This window comes from Amblyomma americanum, chromosome 1 (assembly GCF_052857255.1).
Source record: "Amblyomma americanum isolate KBUSLIRL-KWMA chromosome 1, ASM5285725v1, whole genome shotgun sequence".
NCBI lineage: Eukaryota > Metazoa > Arthropoda > Arachnida > Ixodida > Ixodidae > Amblyomma > Amblyomma americanum.
This window is the reverse complement of record NC_135497.1, coordinates 268663347-268686553: the sequence shown is the minus strand read 5'-3', so window position 1 is coordinate 268686553 and position 23207 is coordinate 268663347. Positions and strand designations below refer to the sequence as shown.

General features: G+C 52.3%; 1 protein-coding gene across 3 annotated transcripts in view; it reads right to left on the bottom strand.

Annotated features, from left to right (window-relative positions):
• for (cGMP-dependent protein kinase for) overlaps nucleotides 1–23207 on the bottom strand; it is a 163166-nt gene that overhangs the window by 63832 nt on the left and 76127 nt on the right. Inside the window, exons 1-2 of one of the 3 annotated variants that reach the window (XM_077649184.1) lie at nucleotides 20010–21386; nucleotides 19264–19864 (exon numbers count right to left, since the gene is read on the bottom strand). The exons of the other annotated variants lie outside the window; for them this stretch is intronic. Of the exons in view, the coding sequence (XP_077505310.1) occupies nucleotides 19264–19628 (365 nt within the window). The 5' untranslated portion in view covers nucleotides 19629–19864; nucleotides 20010–21386. Of the gene's footprint in view, nucleotides 1–19263; nucleotides 19865–20009; nucleotides 21387–23207 lie in introns of those variants that run through there. 3 annotated transcript variants of the gene reach the window in all.

Here is a 23207-nt window from a genome sequence, read left to right as displayed (position 1 = left end):
ACTGCTATATTCCGCTGCATACATCAGGTCCATTCTTGTTGACAGCGCGTTTAGAGCACAGGGACAGAAGAAACACAGAGGACGACGTCACAGGCGCTGTGCCTGTCCCTGTGCTCTAAACGCGCTGTCAACAAGAATGGATCATTACCAACTAGCCCGGCAATTTGTCCTATACATCAGGTGAAACGCTGTGAAAGGTACGGAAGTAGTCCGCACGGAAAAAAAAAAGGAATGCGTGTTGCTCCGCTCTTGTTCGGTGGCCGAGTGGTCTAAGGCACGAGAAAGCGACAGCGTGTCGCCAGCAATAAGAGTGAATTTAATCAAGCTCATGATAAATGCATCATGCAGTAAGCTGCAGGTAAAGCATTTACTGTTTTTCGCTCACCACAAGGAACGCACTAATTTTTGGTCGCGGATGTAGCCAATGCAAACAAGAGCGCTAGCTTTGACAGCGTTGCACATAATGTTTGAAACGGAGTATAGTCAAGTTAGCAGACGGCTTTATCACTGACAGAGCGTTCGGACGCTTGTGCCCTATACTCTCGGCAGGCCGAGCATCCCCCACCCCTTCGCTATGGGTGTTACATCGAAAAATAACCGCTTTTCGCTCAATAACAGAGAAAACACGAAGCTCTTTTCGTGGGCTGTTTTAAAACTTCTTTCTGGTCATATCTGTTTTTCTCGCAGAAACAGGACACGAAGTCAAGCTTCAGGCGGTGGACAGACTCAAGCGTCGCGGGAAACGCCGGAAGACCTTTTTCGTAATCGCTGTGAATGAAGCGGTCTCTGCAAGGGAATTCGACAGTGCACAAGTTGTCCGCCTCGGTAGAGCGGCACAGATCTTATTTTGCGGAGCCTCTCGTCTGCCAGGATGGATGCCGGCGTGCGTCGTGCGGCGACGCTTGCAGTTCATTCAAGCTCTGTCAGTTGCTTCGACCGACAGGCGTAGACAAGGAACGCTGAATACTGAGGTGCGGAATCAAGACAAGGAGAGAAAAGAGGAAAGGGGAAAAAAAAAAAAGAAAGCGGCTAACGGGAGAAGCTATATAGAGGAACACATCACATTCGCGCCGCTTCCGGCATACACGAGCCGCCGGGCTCTAGGTGCACCGGTGCGCGAATAAATCATTCGGTTTACTGATTTCCGCCTATTCTCATATCTGAACGCTGTGTTTGGCTCACCGCTGTCAGAGTCTCAGGATTCATTTCAGCCCCTAGAACATCCGCGGCGGAACTTTTGCTCTGCATTGTAGAAAGCGTTCCCTACAGCCGCCTTAAGATCTGATGTTAAAATGTCTGTAACGGCGAATTCCCCATGAGCGTGCGCATTCTTTATGATAGCCAGACACAGCTGTCTGCTGTCAGCCGCCAGACGGATTAATGATTGCGCCAACAAGCAAACATGTGAAACAAACAGCCAAAATTCTCTCAGCTGTTTTACTGATCGGGACTCCATAGTCCTAAAGTGCGACAGACAATTTGTACCAGTGAAAGAGGTAATAATTAAGGTATAGTACTATTTAACCAACGAACAGTTAGGCCCGCTACCATCCTAGAGTGCCGAAACACAATTTGCAGGGTCCGCGAACCGTCGGTCAGGTATCGGCCCTCGAGTGCGGACCAAGTTATAGCGAAGCACTGACCTCAGAGCTAAACAACGCTCACCGGGACAGCCCCGTCAGACTGCGCCGCCTTTCGAGGACCGTGGCCAGCAGTTGCCGAATGACGACGTCGAGAGGGCAGGAAGCAGGAGCAGCGTCAACAACGACAGCGTCCGCTGCCGGAACTGTGGGCGACAACCTTAGCAGGCGGCCTGCGGAGCTACAGCCACAGTGCGAGCCGACGGAGAAGCCCCAGGGACAGGAGTTCGAGCGGTTGCGGCGCATGGCCAGGGCACAGCGCCGACCAAAGAACGGCACAGTGACAACGCGCACTATCGCCGCCAGCGAGGCTGCAGCTAAACAGGCGCTGCAAGTCACAACACCTGTAGTGGTCGCTGCGTCCGTTCGGTGTTCTGCTATCCGATCGCTTGCCGATCTGGGGGCCACAAATGAGGATGCGATGAGTGACGGCTCGCGATATTAGGCAGCGCGTTCGTGTGTTTTCTGAGCGCTAGTTAGCCAAATGGGGAAACCACGCACGAGGTCAGTTTTGCGCTCGAAATAGCGCACGTGCTCCCGCGCGCCGAGGCAAGCAGAGGTCACGAGAAACTCTGCTGCAGAGTTAATCTGCTCGTGCGGAATCATTCCGAGTTGGTTTCGACAAACAATACACGCTGGCGCTTATTCCGACTCCATTTGCGTGTATTTTGCGGGGCGTCACCTTATCAATTCATCCACCTGCCTCTATGCCACTGTAATATACGCTAACCTGCACCAAATACCCGCTTCCTAGCGAATCCGATTCCGAGGCACGCCGGCAAAACAACAATAATAATAATAATAATCGGTTTTTGGGGAAACGAAATGGCGCAGTATCTGTCTCATATATCGTTGGACACCTGAACCGCGCCGTAAGGGAAGGGATAAAGGAGGGAGTGAAAGAAGGAAGAGAGAGGTGCCGTAGTGGAGGGCTCCGGAATAATTTAGACCACCTGGGGATCTTTACGTGCACTGGCATCGCACAGCACACGGGCGCCTTGGCGTTTTTTCGATAAAAACGCAGCCGCCGCGGTCGGGTTCGAACCCGGGAACTCCGGATCAGTAGTCGAGCGCCCTAACCACTGAGCCACCGCGGCGGGTCCGGCACAACAAAGGACAGCATTCCATGCCGTAGCCGCTGAAGCGTACGTAGTAGGCACAGCTGGCAGCAAGCAGGAAGTGGCGGCGCTGAGGGGGCGGGCACAGGGGCGCGTCCAAATTTGTCCGATCTGCCCGCGGCTCGCTTCTTCCTCCACGCGACAAGCAACTGCGCCGTCAGCTCCTCGGCTGTGTTCCTCCAGAGGGAGGCAGGCCGGGTTCTTCGGTCGAAAAAGCAGCAACGGAGAGGGGAGACCGAGCTGGATGCGCGTGTTGTCTCCCGGTGCCATGCAGGGTTAGGACCGTGGTGCCCCGTGACGAGGACCAAAGGCGGGCATAGGGACGACACTTCCCATTCGTTAGGCTGGGTGGCGTACGCAGAACGCGCGATACGGTGCGCGGAAGACGAACGTCGCAGTGTTTGCCAACTCGTGAGCAGAAGTCGCATTAATCTGGGCGACCCGTGCACGTTTTCAGTGCACGTGCAGTTTCCGAGCTTTTGTCCATGTAACGAGTTACGGTAGAGGCTGTGACGAAAAGTGGGAGCAACCGAGAAATTTTGAAGCAATCATCTGTTCACACCGGCGCAAGCAGAACCAAACTGCATTGTTTCCCTTTAAGCAAGACTTCAGAGTGCATGCAAGCTATGCATTGACCAGCCTTGCTTTAACCAATCTGCACGAAAAAGCCTCTCTGCTTTCACGAGCGCAACCGCCTCGGTGGCTCAGCGGTTAGGGCGCTCGACTACTGATCCGGAGTACCCGGGTTCGAATCCGACCGCGGCGGCTGCGTTTTCATGGAGGCAAAACGCTAAGGCGCCCGTGTGCTGTGCGATGTCAGTGCACGTTAAAGATCTAATAATTAACAATAATTGGTTTTGGTGGAAAGGAATTGGCGCAGTATCTGTCTCATATATCGGTGGACACCTGAATCGCGCCGTAAGGGAGGGGATAAAGGAGGGAGTGAAATAAGAAAGGAAGAAAGAGGTGCCGTGGTGGTGGTAGTGGTTTTTTTTTTTTTTACATTAAAATCATAGTAAAAAGCAAGGAAAAGATTTTTGCTAGCCCCGGCATCTGCCATCGATACTGAAGCACCTGAGCTGGGGCAGCGGAAATAAAGGATAGCAGGCAGAATGGAGAAATGAAATGAATGAGGTGAGGGGGACAGGAAGAGAGGATAGGGGGAGAAGCAATATATACAAACTATTTACACAATAAGAAATGTGTCCAGGTTGTTCGCGTGATTAGTTCACGTTGTAGGAATTAAGACACACGCGCACAGCACTGTGTTGGCTACAACTGGAGTGGGGCGTCCAGTTATTCTGGTGGAGGGCTCCGGAATAATTTCCGACCACCTGGGGATCTTCAACGTGCACTGATATCGCACAGCACACGGGCGCCTTAGCGTTTTGCCTCCATAAAAACGCAGCCGCCGCAGTCGGACACTGGGCGACCCGTTAAAGATCCCCAGGTGGTCGAAATTATTCCGGAGCCCTCCACTACGGCACCTCTTTCTTCCTTTCTTCTCTCAGTCCCTCCTTTATCCCTTCCCTTACGGCGCGTTTCAGGTGTCCGTCGATATATCAGACAGATACTGCGCCATTTCCTTTCCCCCCAAACCAATTATTATTATTATTATTATTATTATTATTATTATTATTATTATTATTATTATTATTATTATTATTATTATTATTATTATTATTATTCACGAGCGCTGTTCGTGTTTGTTACTTGGTATTTCGTCTCCTGCTCCGCTACACTTTTTTGTTCATACATCAAAGACCTGAATATACTGTAGTACTTGTTTCGGCATCAGTAAGAACGGCCACACAAAGCCCACAAGCATGCACAACTAGTGCACGCACACCTGCTCAGTTGCAGGCTGACACCGCAGCCAGATTCCAGGCCGTGGAGTGACGATTTGTGGGCCGGCGATCTATGCACTCATTGCACTGTTCGACGGTGACACACTGAGCGGCTCGATCTTTCCTATCGGCAGGCAAGAAAGCGCGGAGCACCGCACTCCAGTCTTGTTTGCGCGGAAATTGCACAAAAATGTGAAGATACAAGCCGTAGGTGTACCGGGGGTGAGCGCGTTAGGTGGGCGATACGGGATGGAGAAGGGAGAGCAGGTCTCCTTGGGCAGTTGAGCAGGGACTCACTGTGCACACGGCTATATTCAGCATGCGCCCACTCGCTCGCACGCACTGGCAAAGATACTCACGCAAGCACATTAAAAAGAGCGCTTGCTGTTTCTCTAGCCCTCCACTAGCTGACATTAGTATTCCGCGTATAATTTGAGTCGTGCATCTTCATCAACCCTCCGTCTTCCCTTTTCCTCAACGTGACCTGGCGGATATCGCTGGTCAAAGTGCACGCAATACGCATAGGTTAATCCCTCTTGCCTTCTAATTTCCAAGGGCCACCGCCTGCTGGACAAATCTCTTGCTGTTGGCCACTCTCCCTGAGTGGTAGTGCATTTATTTACCTGGGTATAAAGGCCTGCGTGAACGTATGTGACAAAGTCGCGCACGTCACCACGCGGGTGCTTGAACCCGGGGTGGGGTGGGGGTCCACGATTAGAGTTCTGGCTATCTCAAATGGCTCGATCTTGTTTGTGTCTGAAGTAATCGTACCAGAGCCCACCACAAGACAAATAGTGGCCTGCATGGTATCCGCAGCCTACACTTTGTGTGGGTCCTCACAGCATACACTCTTAAACATAGCTTGCTGATTTCTCTCACAGAAGCCTGATTACACTTGCAATCATCTTTTTTTATGGAGCTGTGCCTGCTGGTTTGATACGGACAGCGGCATCGCCTCTAGAGCTTCACCGTTTAATAAGACACTCCAGTACGCAAGGCCAGAGTTATTTGGAGGGTTATGGGGAAAACATTTACCGCGCCTGCAGTGGGCGTAGTAAAGCTGTTGCAGCTGCTGGCGACGACGGCGATGATCGTCATCATGAAGACGCAAGCAGATTGCGTATGCCGCCTATTGCGAAGCCGCACAGACAGTCTGCGATATGTCTCACTAGAACTGTGCATCTTGGCAGAAGCTAGAGCTGGCCCCCGCCAACCATGGGCAGACCTCACAAGGCGGTCAGTCTGCACGTTAAACGGTCCGTGATCGACCGAGCGGCTCTTTTGGCCATCCTGCCCTGTGCAAGGTAGACTTGCCCTGTGCACCACCGGCGCAAGCCAGTCACGAAGCATTCGCGCGCCCGATCGGCTTTGTGAGCTGCCCTCCGATTAGCGGACGCCACGCTCCGCTCCGCACTGTAACCGCGCCACCACTTTCCCACGGCCGGCGTTGATGACCAAAGCGGGCATATAAGAAGGCAATCACGCGCACGGCAGCCGAAGCCGCGACTCGCCGGCCGGGCAGCCGGCCCGTCGAAACCGGGTGCACGTGGAAGCCAGGCCGCTCCACGGCGCCGGTCGCTGCGGCCTGCAGCCAGCCAGAGCGAGGGTCCCTTTTAATTGCGCGCCAACATTGCGTCCCAAGGTCGGCGCGATCCAGAGCGATGGCCGCCGAACGAGGGAGGCCGGCGCCTAGATCGGCCGGAGAACGAGCGGCGGCGCGTGTTTTTGTGCTTGCTTTTCCTCCTCCCGCTCTTTCTGCTTTCCGGCCGAAGGTTATCGGGTGTTCCGCCGGCCGGCCGTCGGACCGGAGCAAACAAGAGCACTCGTTCGCACCCCGCTCGCGAGTACGCCAACGCGCGGCCTCCATACATGTATGTATCTATCACCGTTGCAAAGCGCGCTAGGCCTGCGCTGCAGGTAAACATCCCAGCGAGCGGTCGCCGCTTCATGGCGCTACCCGCGCGGGCAACAAACAGCCGCACGCACGCAAACAATGCGCAGTTTCGCTGCGTTCCCTTTCATTTTATTCCCTTTTGTTAAATGCAATTCGGATGGCAAATAACGCGCAAAGTGACATTCGATGCACAGTTGCACGCTGCATACGTGTGACAGCATTCAAGGCCAGCCAGGAAAATATGTGTACCGATAGTATCGCTTACAAACACAGGTGGTTCCAGGGATGACTCTGTCAAAGGTCACAGCGAGGGAACAAACGAGAACGACACACCACAAATAGTGGTGGTTTTTGGTCTGAGCTCGGGCGCTCTATGCAACAACCACGAGAAGAAGGGGAGCGGGGTTGGAGGTCTACAGCCCCACTGCCCTCTTTGTGGCCGTTCGGCTGCGTTGGGTAGATGCCAGTGAGTGGTTGCTCTCTTATTGCCCTCTTTAGCTCCTGCTGGCCACCTGGAATATTCCACCCCGTCTTCGCTGGCTTTTCCAGGTTTGAGATATTAGGCTTTTTTAGCATACCGAAGAAACACTACCGGAGACATATACCGGTTTACCGGTCCCCTCCTGCGCACGCGCAGTGGCATTGTTGGCGTCAGGTGGGGCCCACTGTGCGTGCGAATGCGTCTCCGGTATGCTAAAAGCGTCTATCACAGCGCAAACCGCGGCTCTGGCGCCATCGCGACAATAAAGCATGCAGTTGCCCCCAGAGGAACATGAAGAGTAAATGAGTGAAGCAATACCGGAGCCTAATATCACGAAGGCGGGAGAGAAACGCATGCGCGCATTGTGTGGTGGTGCTGAAAACATTTATTAATCATAGAGAGAGGTGTTGGGGGCCGTGACCTGAAGGGCCACGCCCTTACAACCACTAGGAGGGATGCCTAGTCAGGCACCCCATCGGCGGTGCTCGCAGCCCGGGCGCTCTGCGTTAAGGCCCTTTGGGCCTCGAGGGTGCAGCAGCCGGACAGGGTCGCCTCCCAGTCCTCTCGGGTGGGGTTTGGGATAGGGGGTAGGGATGCGTTCTGCTGGCAGGCCCACAACATGTGGTAGGTGTCAGACACCTCCCCACAGTATGAGCACCGCCCGTCGAATTGACGATCGAAATGCTTTAGAGTTGCCGGGCACAGCATCGTGTTAGTGAACAGGCGCAGGAGTACCCGATCGTTGGCCTTCCCCAGCCCTTTGTACGGGGTGGGAAGAGTTTTGTGCGTGGATTTGTAATAATCACATATTTCCTTAAAAGTGGAAACCGGACTGAAATCGGAGTCCTGGTCAGCGTCGGGTCCCGTGGGAAATGCCTGGAGAGAGAGCGCGCGGGCGGCGGCGTCGGCTGCTTCGTTTCCGCGGAGGCCTTGGTGACCTGGAGCCCAAACGAGAGATCGGTGCGCAGGATCCGAGTCTTGGCTACAATTTTGGTAGATGCGATAAGCGAGGGGAGTAGCCCACCCTTGCTCGACGTTTCGACAAGCCCCTCGCGAGTCGATGATTATGTATTTGGAGGAGGAGTCGGAGGCTGCCAGGGCGATGGCAACCTCTTCTGCGTGAATTGCTGACTGGGCCTTGAAAGTAAGGCCGTCTACTGTTTTGCCCTCGTGGACGACCGCGGCCGTGTACCATCCCCTCGGGTCCGGTCCGGAGGCGTCCACGTAGAAGACTCCTGGTTTGCTCCCAAAATGGCGGTGCAAGGCTTCCGCCCGCGCCAGGCGCCTGCCATTATGGTCCTCTTTGGAGATGGTGGGGAGAGGCCGCACGTGGAGGGCGCGTCTCCAGTGTACGAGGAGGCGGCATCTCTCCTCTGTGAATTGGGTGTGCTGGATGTGAAGACGGGATAGAAGGCGGCGACCAACCCTGTCCTTGTGAGACGAGTGTATTGGTTGTTGAGGTGGGCCTCCCGAAGCTCCCTGAAAGTGTTCACCATCCCCAGTACCATGAGGTGGCTAGTAGACGTATAGACCGGGAGGTCCAGCGCTCGTTTCATGATTTTGCGGAGGATGACCTCAACCTCTTCCTGTTTCCGCAGGTGGAGGTAGGGAGTCGAATACAAGATTCGACTGGTCACGAATGCGTCCGCCAGCCGCAAGGCGTCTTTGCATCGTAACCCACCGCGCTTGTTGGAAACCCGGCGGACCATGCGGCCCACCTGGTCCCCCACCTGCCGGAGCTTGGCGAGTGTTGTGTCGCAGTGTCGCTGGTTGTGTATGGAGAGTCCGAGGACTCTGATTTCCTTGGATTCGTGAAAGGGAGCGCTTTGCAAGGAGAGATGGATTTGTGTCGAGCATGTGCGCGAGGGGCGCAGATGGACGAATTCCGATTTTTTGCGGGGAGCATTGCAGACCACAGTCTCGGGCATAGCAGTCCACTATGCTGGCGGCCGCTTGCAGGCTGGTCTCCATGTCCCCAGGCGTCCTTGCGTAGCCCAGAGGGTGATGTCGTCGGCGTACAGCGCGTGCTGGACCCCTTCGACCGCACCCAGCAGGGCAGGTAGGCGCATCATGGCTATGTTGAATAGCAGAGGGGAAAGCACCGCGCCTTGTGGAGTCCCCATCGTGCCGAGCAGGAAAGGTCCATGCTCTTGGTCCTTTATTCGGATGTAGGACAGCCTGTCCGTGAGAAATTGTTTCACGTAATTGAAGGTATTGGTGCCGCAGTGAGTGTGACTCAAGTGTGAGAGTATGACCTCGTGGGTTACGTTGTCGAACGCTCCTTTCAGGTCGAGCACGAGAACAATTTTGTCGTTTTAGGGTGGTGTGATGGGGTTCAAGATTTCTCGGTCAAGTTACAGCAGGACATCCTGTGCGGATCTGTGTGGGCGAAATCCGAACATGGTGTCCGCGAAGGTGTTGTGTTGTTCGAGATATTCGGACAGCCGATCCCGCACCATCGTCTCCATCAATTTGCCCACACACGAGCTGAGAGATTTGTGATTTGTGAGGGTTTAACGTCGCAAAGCGACTCAGGCTATGAGGGACGCCGTAGTGGAGGGCTCCGGAAATTTCGACCACCTGGGGTTCCGTAACGTGCACTGACAACGCACAGTACACGGGCCTCTAGAATTCGCCTCCATCGAAATTCGACCGCCGCGGCCGGGATCGAAGCCGCGTCTTTCGGGTCAGCAGCCGAGCGCCATAAGCACTCAGCCACCGCGGCGGCTACACGAGGTGAGCGAGATGGGGCGGAGGTTGTCAGTGTCGATCGGTTTCCCGACCTTCGGGATGAAGGTGCGCATTGGCAGCACCTTTGCCCGAAGGGATGAAAACGGAGCCCGTGCGCAACCTCGTCTGACACAATTTGCTCTCGCGCGGGCGAGCTGCTTTTGTCTGCCGCCATTTGATACTACGGCCAAGCATTTAGTCCAGTCTGTAGATAGTGAGTGGCTACCTGGCCGAGACTGTTTCTGCGTTCCAGTCTTCAAAGAGCGTAACTTTGGCTGCGAAGCGTCGAGCTCCATGCCCGCTTAACTATGAGTAAAGCATCAGGGTGAAGTGGAATCAGTTCCGGGCCACACAGCTAGCTTCTGCCAATAGTTTCTTTTTCTTTTCTTAGTTGTGCTCTATGAGTCCTTACACAGTCGCCCCTTTATCCCCTTCCCTATAGGTCCAGTGTACTGAACTGGGCATTTATGCCTAGTCGAGCCCTCTGACTTACCGTTTTTTTTAATCATTTCTTACTTGGATAAACACCACACCGAAACGTGGGTAGCCAAGTGTGGAAAACTTTAGTAGTGAGCGCCTACATTTCGATGCTGCATGCATCGACGATTTCGATCTTTTGTTCTCTTTGCACAGCCGGAGATTAGCGTATAGGAGGTCTGTGGTGACGAGCGCGAACAGACGCTGTACTGTGTCGGCTGCTCGAAAACAAACACGTGCGCGCCACACGTTCACACTTTCCAAACCGGCACACGCGACACTGCATAGTGACGACGATAAGTACGTAACTGCGAACCTACCGCGTTCAGAGTCTAGGGTGATGTTGATGACGATGACCATGTTGACGAAGATTAATATTGCTTGTTATAGGAAGTGTCAGCGCTTTTCCCCTTTGCAAATTGAACACACAAACATTTGTCGCTGTCAGGCGCTCACTTGCATAAACGGAGTTCGTGGTCAGATGAAACCTGAACGTGACAACACAAACACTGACAAGACGCGCACGCCCGAAGAGTAAAAAAAAAAAAAAGAGCGAAGACCAAGCTTGGCGGAGGTTCGTATACGGTCCACAATCGCCAGCGGAAAAGCGCTGCGCTCGCGTTCGTATGGCCTCACTTCGCCTGACCACAGGTGCGTATACAGGGTTCTTTCCGACGCGAGGATGACGGCCAGCGGAAACTGCCTTTCGGGTCCAAATGTTGCAACCTTATAAACGACGAGTACAGCTCGAAAAGCAGCACGCATGCTTAGGCTGCGCACCGATGCCGCAGACGTGCAAGCAGACGGGTCACGGCTGTATAAAAGGCGACACATCTGCGTGGCCTTTTCGTGGCTGCCCGGGAAGAACGCGAACGTTGCAGAATGTCCCACGCGACTTCGTCGGAAACGACCGCTCAGTGTAGTATTGTACCAAGGATTTCTGCACAAGTCCATAATAACGGTAAAAACAAAGCTTTCAGCTCCTCCGTTCGCTCCCATTTCAACATGCAGCCGAACGTAAGTGCTTACGACCTAAAGGCCGCAGCGTGCTTGGCGGCCCCGCGGAAGCCGTTGTATAATAATGCGGCGGTTGGGAAACAGTTCGACCCGGAGAGCGTTGACACTCGGAGAGCGCGCAAGAGGCCGCACCTGTACGAGCTGCGCTAGGAGAAAAGGTTTACAGCAGCTGAAGGCTTCAAGCAACTCCTCCGAGTCACGCAAGCACCTGCGCGAGAGGGCAGTGACGGCTCGAACGCGGAAGCCTTCCCGATATGCGGACGCGAAGCAAGGAGCGGCTCTTTTTAAAAGCCTCGGCTCAGAGGACGCATGAGCTGCGCAGGAGGCTAGAGAGCGCATTGTGGCCACAGCATTCTGCACAGCTTTAGCACAGCGCAGCGAACGGAGAAATTAACTGCGCGGTATACCCAAAAGTATACAAGACGAACTTTTTTTTTGCATGACGGTGCCTACTCGTTCGTACTAAGCCAGTCAGTGACAGAAGTGATTGGCCTGCCATTATGTCTGCACAGGGCGCCAAAAAAATCCCCGCCATGTACCCATAAATCCTCTATGAGGCTGGCTTTCATCCTGATCGGTGTTCGTCCAGAAACTCAGCAGGTCGAAGTGTCAGGTAAATGCCCCAGGTAACCGTTCAACTATTTCTAGCGGAGAATACAGAATTAAATTAGCCCTCCCGTGCAAGGCGGCCGGGTATTCGAAGCGAAGCACCGATGCGGGGACAACATTTCATCAAAAAAGGCGAAGGAAGCCATGCTCGCTTTTCATGTCTCTTTTAACAGGCCCCTACGTACAGAGGGCAAAACGCTTGTCTAGAACACGTTCTGGGCGTGTTTCGGGCTGAAGTTTGAACACGCGATATCTAGCGATGACACTTGGTTAAAGATGGTGTTCATGTAAGCATGTGCGCAGTTTAACTTTTCAGATTTCATCGTCATTTTTTTTTTTTGTATTGCTGGTCGCAGCGGCTTCGGGAGCTGAGGAACACACAGTTCGGTCGTCCTAGACGTGGTTTGCCCTCTGTACTTGAGCGCTGCGCTTCCTGTAGCAGCAAAAGAAAAATTAAAACAAAAAGAACGAGCGAAGAAGACTATACCATCACTCGTTACACCAGCGCTCGTAGCGGTTAAGAGCGCTTTGACCGAGGCAATGTACACGGCAACCGTGCAGCAGTGGTGTTAAGAAGCGTGAAAGGAGAACAACGTCCGCCCGCTCGAACGAGGCCCCGAGCGATGCATAATAATTAATAATAATTGGTTTTTTGGGGGAAGGAAATGGCGCAGTATCTGTCTCATATATCGTTGGACACCTGAACCGCGCCGTAAGGGAAGGGATAAAGGAGGGAGTGAAAGAAGAAAGGAAGAAAGATGTGCCGTAGTGGAGGGCTCCGGAATAATTTCGACCACCTGGGGATCTTTAACGTGCACTGACATCGCACAGCACACGGGCGCCTTAGCGTTTTTCCTCCATAAAAACGCAGCCGCCGCGGTCGGGTTCGAACCCGGGAACTCCGGATCAGTAGACGAGCGCCTTAACCACTGAGCCACCGTGGCAGCGATAAAGCAACGAAGCGCTCGTGATTCAAATCTCCTCTGCCACTCACACACAGCCGCATTTTGACACGCGCATCAGTGATGCACTCGGATACACACGACCCGAACTCCGTTTAAATGCCCGAAGAGCAGTCAGCACTCTTGAAAAGCAACGATTTACCACGTTACGCGGGGCCGCTTAACAGAGCCGAAGAGGCGCAGTCAAGCTGCAGCGCCCTCTGTCAGTATTGCTGGCAGCGCATTCTCGCACACAGCGGCGAGCCGAGAAACAAGCGAAACAAAGAAAAGCGGCGGCGGCGTATAACAACTGCACGCCTCACACGCGTGACAGATACAGGTACTCCCTGCGTCCTCTTTCCTTTCGTCGGGAAGGCAAAAAGCGCCGGAAACCGCGAGATACATTCGCTACGCTCGGAGAGTTCCACGCGGCAGCGCCGACTACACGCGGGCTCACGTGAGATGGGAAGGGAGGGGGGGAGCTGTACGGATCGAGTGGACGCCGCGTCCTTTTCCAACGCGCGTGGAACCGTGTGCAGAGCATACGCAATACAGGGGTATCCTAACGTTGCTGAGGCCAAGAACAGAAGCGTATGAAAAGGAGGGATTTCGCATGGTATGCGGGACGGTGCGCGTTATTCGCTGTCAGGAAACTGCACCAGCCACGAACTCAAATCGAGCATCCACTTGTCAAGGCAGCCGGAGGCTGTTTGAGTGCACCCTTATCTTGACACACACATTCAAATGAAAGGTACGCGTATTTACGTGCACTTATGCGCAGCGTGAGCTGATCGCGGCCGTGCGGGCAAGAGCGGCGCGCCGCGTGTCAACATGACTCCGCGCAAGTTCTGTCAGAAATGACAGCCCGACGGGTGGGCGATGTCCCAGTGCAGCGCTGCACCGAGCGTAAGCGTTCATAACCGGGAACCATGCGAAGGCCACGAAAAGTGTCCAGGCCGATATGAAATGTGGCATATCTCGCCGATGGGATCCTTTCTAAAGTTCCCATTAGACAGCGCCTCCGTTGCAGTGGCAGCAGGGCCTTCGTGGCTAAGTGCATGTCGCGCCCTCTATTCCACGCAAGCAAAGTGCAGAGAGGGAAACCACTTCTCTTCCAGGAGAGAGAAGAAAATGGAAGAGGGAAGAGATGCGGGAGGAGACGAGAGGCGAGAGGGGTACCGCGGTCGCCAATCAGAGCCGAGGGATAGAGAGAGTGGTGAGGGAGTACGGCGTGTCACGCAGTGATTGCTGGATTGGAGCGGGAGAGCGAAAGGGGCGTACGACCTGTCACAAGGCGACTGAAAGTCTGGATCACACCAACCGCTCGCACGGTCTGCTACCCCGTTCGCTGGTGGAGGTGGAGACACTAATGCTAACGCATACTTTGCCGCACGAATCGCATTATCTATTAATTTTTTTCCTTCTAATTTCTAATCGATTATTTTTCAAGCATAAAATAGTGATTGCGTTGCTAAATTCTAGTCTATTATCTTTCAACTATAACTTGGTTGCAGTATACTAAATTCCAATTGATAGACACCACAAATAAAAAATAGAAACATTTCCCTAAGCATTCCCCGGTTTCGGTTACGGTTGGCTTCCTTAATACTTGCGCTAAAAGTCTACACACAGTAAGAAAACTGCACAAGCGCTCACCCGCCGCGGTGGCTCAGTGGTTAGGGCGCTCGACTACTGATCCGGAGTTCCCGGGTTCGAACCCGACCGCGGCGGCTGCGTTTTTATGGAGGAAAAACGCTAAGGCGCCCGTGTGCTGTGCGATGTCAGTGCACGTTAAAGATCCCCGGGTGGTCGAAATTATTCAGGAGCCCTCCACTACGGCACCTCTTCTTCCTTCCTTCCTTCACTCCCTCCTTTATCCCTTCCCTTACGGCGTGGTTCAGGTGTCCAACGATATACGAGACAGATACTGCGCCATTTCCTTTCCCCAAAAACCAATTATTATTATTATTCACCAGCGCTCATCTTATGTTGTGTGTGTCGTCCTTAAACGCTATTCACCCTGGTTTAACTGCCATTTCTCCACGCGGAGCTGGTGAGCGTAATGTTTCCGCTTACCCCAAAGGCAGCCGCCACGGGGGAACGTGCTTCCGCAGCGCGGGAAGCTGCCGCCTTTGCCGGATCTCGTGCCAAAAATGCGCGCGCGCGCCATTCGCGATCGCCTCGAGGCGCGCGCGGCGGTCTCATTTTCTCCGCGCCAAATAAACACGAGGGTGGCTGGCTGCAGGGTGCCTGTTGACGTTCCGCGGGACCAACAACCTCGAACGCTGCGTGGAACAGTCGCACAACGAAGCTTTTTTTTTCTTTTCTTCCTTTGGCTGCCACCAGGGCAGGAGCGCTACAAAAGGAGGTAAATGCCTCGAGCGTGAGCCTAGCTAAACAAATGGGCCGAAAAGGAGCACACCTTTATTGAGCACGCCTGATCGAATGTCTGAATGCCTGAGGAAGCGACTTTCCGGGCAGCTATGCCATGCGGCCTAGAGCCGTCCTCGTACAATGAAATTAATTCCTCCTTCTGGCAGCAAGGACACGAGAGGATATGCGCGAAGCCTGCGTGCAAGGCATACCAGTAATTCACTGCACTCAACAGGCCGAGCGTTTATTTTCCTGGCACTAAGTCGCAGTGCCTTCAGGCTATATATTCCCCGACCACCCGAAGCGAATTCAGTTGAAAAGTGTTTAGTGCGTGCATGCCGCAGAGGCAGGCCTTCGCGCTTTGAGCGGCGGCGTTGTCTGACCGTCGAGAAACGAGTTCCGGAAAGGGTGCATTCGCGTGATCAAGAACTGGAGGCCGAATACGGCCAACGCGAAACAATGTATTTATTTTTATTTATTTTATTTTATTCTACCACCACAACATACATGGTGACAGGGTGCCCATAGTAAAAGTGGCCTCTTAGACCGCTTGACTTGGCCATGGACACCCCCAGCTGCGAACTTTGGCAACAAAGCAGCGGCAGACTTTCAAATTACAATGCAATACAATACAATTACAACACAATGTTGGGAATCATCGCCACAGGTACTTCACGTAAGGAAAACAAAATGACAAACAAAGCAGTGAAGAGTACAATACAGTCCATTTGTTTCACAAATTCAATGCAGCGTCTGTACATAAAAAATATTGGTTTATGGGGGTTTAACGTCCCAAAGCGACTCAGGCTATGAGAGACACCGTAGTGAAGGGCTCCGGAAATTTCGACCACCTGGGGTTCTTTAACGTGCACTGACATCGCACAGTACACGGGCCTCTAGAATTTCGCCTCCATCGAAATTCGACCGCCGCGGCCGGGATCGAACCCGCGTCTTTCGGGCCAGCAGCCGAGCGCCATAACCCCTCAGCCACCGCGGCGGCTCACATAAAAAATATTTTAAGAACCTTCTGTGTGAGGTGGTTTGTAGGTCAATGTTTCTGAGACAAAGAGCATTTAGCAGACGCGGTAATATATTTTCAAGTGTTTGGCAGCCATATGTTGTTCTGTATGTTTTAATATGCCACTGATCGACGTTTCTCGTGTTGTGTACTTTACAGCTTACTTCAACGTTGGACAGTTCATGAAGGAAGGACGCCTGATTAATAATTTCGCGCTTCAGAGCGAGGCTTAAGCGAAAGGTGTACAATTAGTTACCGGAAGTATTTTATATTTAGAATGAAGTTATTGCGTATGGAATGTTCTAGGAACATTTTTAATTATTCTTAGAAAAGTTTTCTGTAATACTAGTAGCTTATTGATGTTTTCTTGCGACGTTTTCCCCCACACTAAATTGCTGTAATTGAGGCGAGAACTAAAGAGTGAATGATATACGGCCAGCGATGCTCTTGTTGGCAGTAGTTGGCGATGTCTGCAAATTAAACCAATAATTTGCGACAGTTTGCTGGCAATAAAATAGATATGGTCATCCCAAGTCATTTTTTCATTGAATACAATGCCCAGTGTTTTAAATGTAGGTACTATATCTAAATGAGCATTATTGAAGCGAATGTCTTTTACAAGTGTAACTTTCTTATTTTTTGCTCTAAAAATAACTGCTTTTGTTTTCGCGACATTTACCTGCAACCCATTTTTTTGTGTCCATTCATATAAATTAGAGAGGGCAGAATTCACTGTATTTACTAAAGTATCTGCTTGAGTTCCTGAAAAAAAAATATACTTGTATCGTCAGCATATACTATGTATTTCGCAGAGGCGATGTGCACAATATCATTAATAAAAATATTAAAATGAAAAGGACCCAGTATGCTTCCTTGAGGAACACCGCCGTGAAGTGATTCTATTTCCGATATGTACCCATTATTACTGACAGCTTGTCTGCGATTACTCAAGTAAGACTGTACAAGAGATCCTGCATGACCTCGGAAACCATAGCGGTCGAGTTTGCGGATTAGTAATGCATGGTTCAACAAAGCAAACGCTTTTGTAAAATCTATGAAGATGCCGATGGCTATTTTATTTTGATCAAGATGTTTTAATATGTACTCTTCTTGGGCTAGTAATTCGTGCTCTGTAGAACGGTGCATGCTTACGAAATCCATACTCTGAGTCAGTCATTAGTTTTTGTTTCTTCTCGAACGTTGCGAAACGTTTGTACATTAGCTTTTCAAGTGGTTTAGAAAGTACTGGTAGCACAGAGATGGGTCTATAATTGCCGAAGTCATTTTTGTCCCCTTTTTTGCATATGACAGAGACACGTGCAATCTGCATTTCAGATGGAAAGATATCATTACCAATGCACAAATTAAAAATATGTGTGAGGCATGGAAGCAGGACATCAAGGACAAACTTGATAGGTTTTAATTGCATCCCGTCAATGTCTACACTTGTGGTATTGTTAAGCTCCTGGAAAACATGCAGTACTTCATGTTCTTCAACAGCGTCGAGAAATATTGTTTCACTGCTCAAAGGGATGTTGCAAAGGCCGTTATGCATGCAAGGCGGGATTGAAAGATTAACGAAATGCTGGTTGAATTTGTTTACTAATTGTTGTCCCTGTATCTTGACCCTTCTCCGAAACTACTAAACTACGAGCGACGGCTCGGGAGCGGCGCTGTCATCTGGTCCGCCTGTTGATTGACTTGAGAGAGATGTATATATTTTGAAATAGGAATAAAAAACAACAACAAAGCGCTGACAACTGTTATCTAGTGCAACCAGTGAAAGCTATAGTACGTGCGAGCTACTATGTGACGACACGGAAAAGAATTGAACAGTCCTATCTTTGCGGACGTACAGGTGCCCACAAAGCTTTTCGCAACATGAAAATTACAACAAAGCTTAGCTGCTGCTGGGCAGCCTAACCATCCAGCCACAAACTGAAGGTGTTTTGCATTGAACTTCCCTGCGGGACCTGCCTACTGCACCACTCAATGACCGTGGTTGCGCCTCTGGTCAGGGAGGAAATTAATTTTTTTCGTGATTTCAGTGTTCTGAAAATTTCTGTGGGCACATGTACAGCCTTTGTTAAAAGTATACAGCCCAAGGAGGCTGCTCCTGCGCCCTGTAGCGCGGCCTTCTTGCATACTCGGGGATCCTAATCTCACGAAGGCGGGAGGGACTCTTCCATCAGCACAGGGAATTTCGATGTTACAAACCAAGAGAGATGGCTGCTAATAGAGGGCCTCAACCGAGAGACATTGTGGTCTTCAGAAAAGTTGCTTCACTTCCGGGGCTGCGCTCAGTTACTATGTAACAAATTCCGGAACAATCAAAATGCATTACCCACATAAACGTATTTTGCACGAGCCAATTTGTACAAGTATTTATTTTCACGCACCATAAATGAGTGGTACATTAATCGCACCAATCGACCCCACAGAATATAAACTATGTGCCTTTACTATGTTCCATGTTGCTATCGTGAATTTTTTTTGTTATTTTGGTTTCTTTTTATGTGCTTAGCTTCCTGCCTGGACTTATCCATGGTCCGCAGTATGTGCAGGTGCGGCACGGAGCAGGCTTTGGCGCCTGAACTTTTCTCACAAATTGTATGACAAAAATTATCAATGTTTCCTCCGCCGGCACGCGGGCGTTTCCTTGTATATATATAAAGTATTTTCTAGATTAGTTTGCGCTGCTTACAGCGTGATAGGAGTTACATCGTCGAACCGTACTCTCTATATTATCACAACCACGACTGTACAGAAATAAAAATAAATAATAAAACAATGTCGATTTGACCGAATTTCGGAAGCGGAGGTGGAGACGGGCTAACAGCCTTGAGGCAGCGCCCAGTATAAAACCTGACAATTCTCGGCAGGCTACGAATGATACGCTAAACAGTGAACGGGACCACCTGAAGAGCAGCATAGTGTTCCTCATGACGGCTAGCGTGACCGGCGTGAAACAAGTACGTACGCGCTGCTGCTTCCTGTGGCGCCGTCAAAACAAGTGAGCGAACCGTCACTGGTGCGCTCCCGTGTTCATCGGTCGTCAGACGTGGAAAGAGGAGCTGCGGAGGCACTGCAACAGCGGTCACGGGGAGCGCGTACTCACGTGTCATCCTTGGGCACCTTTTTGGCCGGCGTGTGCTCGAGTCGGACGTCAACGGGCTCGGCCGAAATGGCGAGCCGCTTGAGGCGCGCACCGGCGGCCGGTAGTGAGGACTGGTCCTGGCAGCCGGCCGACAGCCGCAAGTTGTGCGCCAGCTGCTCCGTGAAGGGCTTCAACACGGCGCGGAACTTGCCCAGCTGCAGCTCCAAATCGCGGCTCACGCCTTCCTGGAGCTCCAGACGGGATCTGAGATCGGCGATCACGCCATCCTTCTCCGACAGCTCGAGCCGGCACTTTTCGAGCGCGGCGCGCAGTTCGGCGACACTGCCTCCGTCGGCGGCGTTCTTCTCACAGCAACTGCGATCCATACTGCACCAAACAAGCCGCTTTCACGCGAACGACGGACCGACAGCAAGAACCGGTGCGGCAGCGCAAGCCAATAAATGGCAGACACTTTCCATACGACAGAGGACTGCAGTTAACCAGCAGTGCTAACAAACACCAACGAGGCTACGTCGCTCTTAAAGCGGGCACCTGGCCACTTGACAGCTTCTGACAACCTGAGAGCTTCAGTCAACTTGGTATCTTCAGTGCACCCCAGTTTCTGTGGCAGATTGCGTGAGCGGAACCAAGCAGCACGGCCGGAGAAAGGCACCTTGGAGCTTCTTTCCAGGACAACGAGTGGACTTACTGGGACTTGCTGTATTGCTGCGGCCGCACGCTCCCTTCGAAGCAAGCAGGCGGCTAGCTATGCCGAAATTCCCGCTAGAATTTCTTGCCGGGAATTTCTTGCCTTCTTTCTTAGATGCGCAACAGTTCGCAGTAAACCTAAGTGCTGCGCGTTCTTGTACTTTCATTCAAAACTTCCACGGCAATTTACTTTGAGATACTTGCACACACCGTGCCGTGTGGTAGTGATGACTTATCCTCGGGGTGCTGGTGGCGGGAACGGGTATCCAATCCAATTAAACAACGTTGATTCGCAGCGCCAGTAAGCAAGCACATGCGCAAAATAACAGCTGTTGCAGCGTGGATAGCTCCAAGCACACTGCTCGGAACTCGAGAAGGCCCCTAATATACGCAACACCGAACACGCAGGCCGAAGGTGTTACGGAACACTGCCTCTGACAGTTCACCACTTCTTCACGAGTGGAAAAATGCTGCTCGTCTACCTGGGTCGAAAAGACAAGGCAGAGTCCACGTTCATCGAGCAAACTTTAAGAAGCGTTTGCTGGCGCACAAAACGTCGATACGTACAGGACGGCAGACGCCGCAGCTCACGACTCTCACGAACGAGGCGGCCGGGTCGTGATGACGCTCTCGATCTGCTGGCGGGAAAACGACTCTCCCACCTCGGATGGCCGGGGAAAGTACCGGCTGCTGCAGTCCACCACCAGCCGCGTCTACGCCGCCACGTGGTGTCGACCGGAGTGTTCCTCTCTGGCCGCGTTCAAGGTCGAATGGCCCGCCGCGGCCAACCGGGCTCACGCGGTCGGTTACTCGGAGTGAGAGCAACGACGCCCGCCCGCCCGTCGCCGCCAAAAAGGCAGCGCTGCTACCAATGGCCCCGGCGGAGCCTGAGCGGACGCCTCTTGTTTTTCCACCAGAGAGGCGAGTGCACACAATGCGCTGGTCGCGCACGCCCCCGAAACGGAAACGCGCACTAACACTCGCAACAGCCGGAGGAGGGACGGACGAACATACGCAGCCCGCCGGTGGCGACGCACGAGCTACACGCGCAGCTGTGTTTCGGGTCGGAGTTCCGAAAAAAAGAGAAAAAGAGAAACAGCGCGCAATCGGCGCAATCGTGCCACAGCTTGTGCTCCACAACGGCAGCGGACTACGGAGTGCCGAGACGGCTCGAACGCCTCCTTCTCCCCCGGCAGCGCCACTGGTCTCGTCGTCTTCTTCGCGTGAGAGGGATGGCCCGCACCTGCCGCTGCCAGCACACACAACACAAACACACACGGTGAGTACGCTCTGGCCGAGTCGCCGGGCGCTCAGGACTCGAACCTCGCGATGGCTGGGACGCCACCCGTACGGACGGACAGATGTTATCTTCGGACGCAGCTCGGGCCACGGCCCCGGGAACCCGGCGCGCACCGTCCTTTCCTTTTGGCTCGAACAGAAGCGTCGGCGGTAGGCGTGGGATGGACCGCGCAACGTAGGGACAACGTCGCAACATGCCCCTCCCTCGCCCTCGTCACATCCGCTCAGCAGAGTTCGCGCAATGGGCAAGCGCGACGAGCGAGAAAGAAAACTGAGAGGCGCGCGATGGTGGAGGGTAAACGGTAAGCAAGATGAAAAATGAAAGTCTGCCGGCGTCGTTCCAGCGTATACCGCCACGCTGCCTTCGTGACGCAACGTTTTTTCCCCTCCCGCCTCGGACATAAAGAGGGAGTGCTCGAGACTCCGACCACGGCACGAAACCGTATTATGGTGGCTCGGTGAGACTTGCTACGAAAGTTGACGGCTGAGCAGCGTCGTGTGAAGTTGTACCAGAGATCAGCCAACAGATAAAAACAAGGTGTATCCTCATAGCAGTACCAAAAGGATACGCGGGTGTTCAGGCTCACCACCGTTCAGACAAGACAGCGCGGTTTCTTGGCATGAATTCCTGTCCTCTGTGTGCAAAGATATGGAATCTGAACAGGTTGCAATTGCGTCCTTTCATCTTTATGCGTTTCGTACTTTAGAGCTTCCTATGAAAAACATGTTTACACAGGCTTGCAATGAAACTCTCTCGATGGTCAGATGTGTTTATTTGCGCTCTTTTCGCCCACATCTTTCTGTGCAAGCGTTAATAGGTCTTATTTATGGACGCTGCCCTCTAAGGTAGGCCAAGCCAGCATGGTTGCTTAGATTATTTTATAATGTTTAATCTTTAGTGCATTAATGCCAACAGTCACCTCCTGATAAGATGCGTGGGAAAAATGTTTAGTGCGGCAGCAATGAGCCCACCTGCATCGAAAAGCCTGCTGCTTATTCACTCTGGTATTCTACCCCTTTACACTGCAACATTCAGCAATCATCACCACGCACTGAGTTAAGTCTGTAGCAGGGCAATGGCCCAGGCCAGTGATCTCAGTTACCCTCTTTCTGCCAGTCATTGCCTTTGTAATCTCTGTGAATTCCTTAACCTCATCACTACACCCGATTATCTGCCGCCCCAACACGTTCCGACCCCACTGGGGCAATAAGCATAATTCGTCGAATTTAGCATCACCTAAACTGTGAGAATCTTGCTGAGCACTACAAAGAGTCTACGCAACGCATATGCTGCGTGTTGTCATGTCGCGTGCACAGCTCAAATGTCCAGGGTGTCATTTCTCCATTCTGCCTGCTGTCCTTTATTTCCGCTGCCCCAGCTCAGGTGCTTCAGTATCGATGGCAGATGTCGGGGCTAGCAAAAATTTTTTCCTTCCTTTTTACTATTATTTTTAATAAAACCACTACCACCACCACCATGGAGCAACATTATCAAAGGCTTAAAAATGCACAGTGCGCTACGAAGGAACCCGCCGCGGTGGCTCACTGGTTAGGGCGCTCGACTACTGATCCGGAGTTCCCGGGTTCGAACCTGACCGCGGCGGCTGCGCTTTTATGGAGGCAAAACGCTAAGGCGCCCGTGCGCTGTGCGATGTCAGTGCACGTTAAAGATTCCCAGGTGGTCGAAATTATTCCGCAGGCCTCCACTACGGCACCTCTTTCTTCTTTCTTCTTTCACTCCCTCCTTTCCCTTCCCTTACGGCGCGGTTCAGGTGTCCGCCGATGAGACAGATACTGCGCCATTTCCTTCCCCCAAAACCAATTATTATTATTATTATTATTATTACGAAAGGAGCACACAACTACAAACACATTGATGGTAAGTACAAGTCTGCAGCAAGCAATTTTTTGTATTCCGTCCAATTAGGTAATCAATTACCCACATATGAAATGCAGAA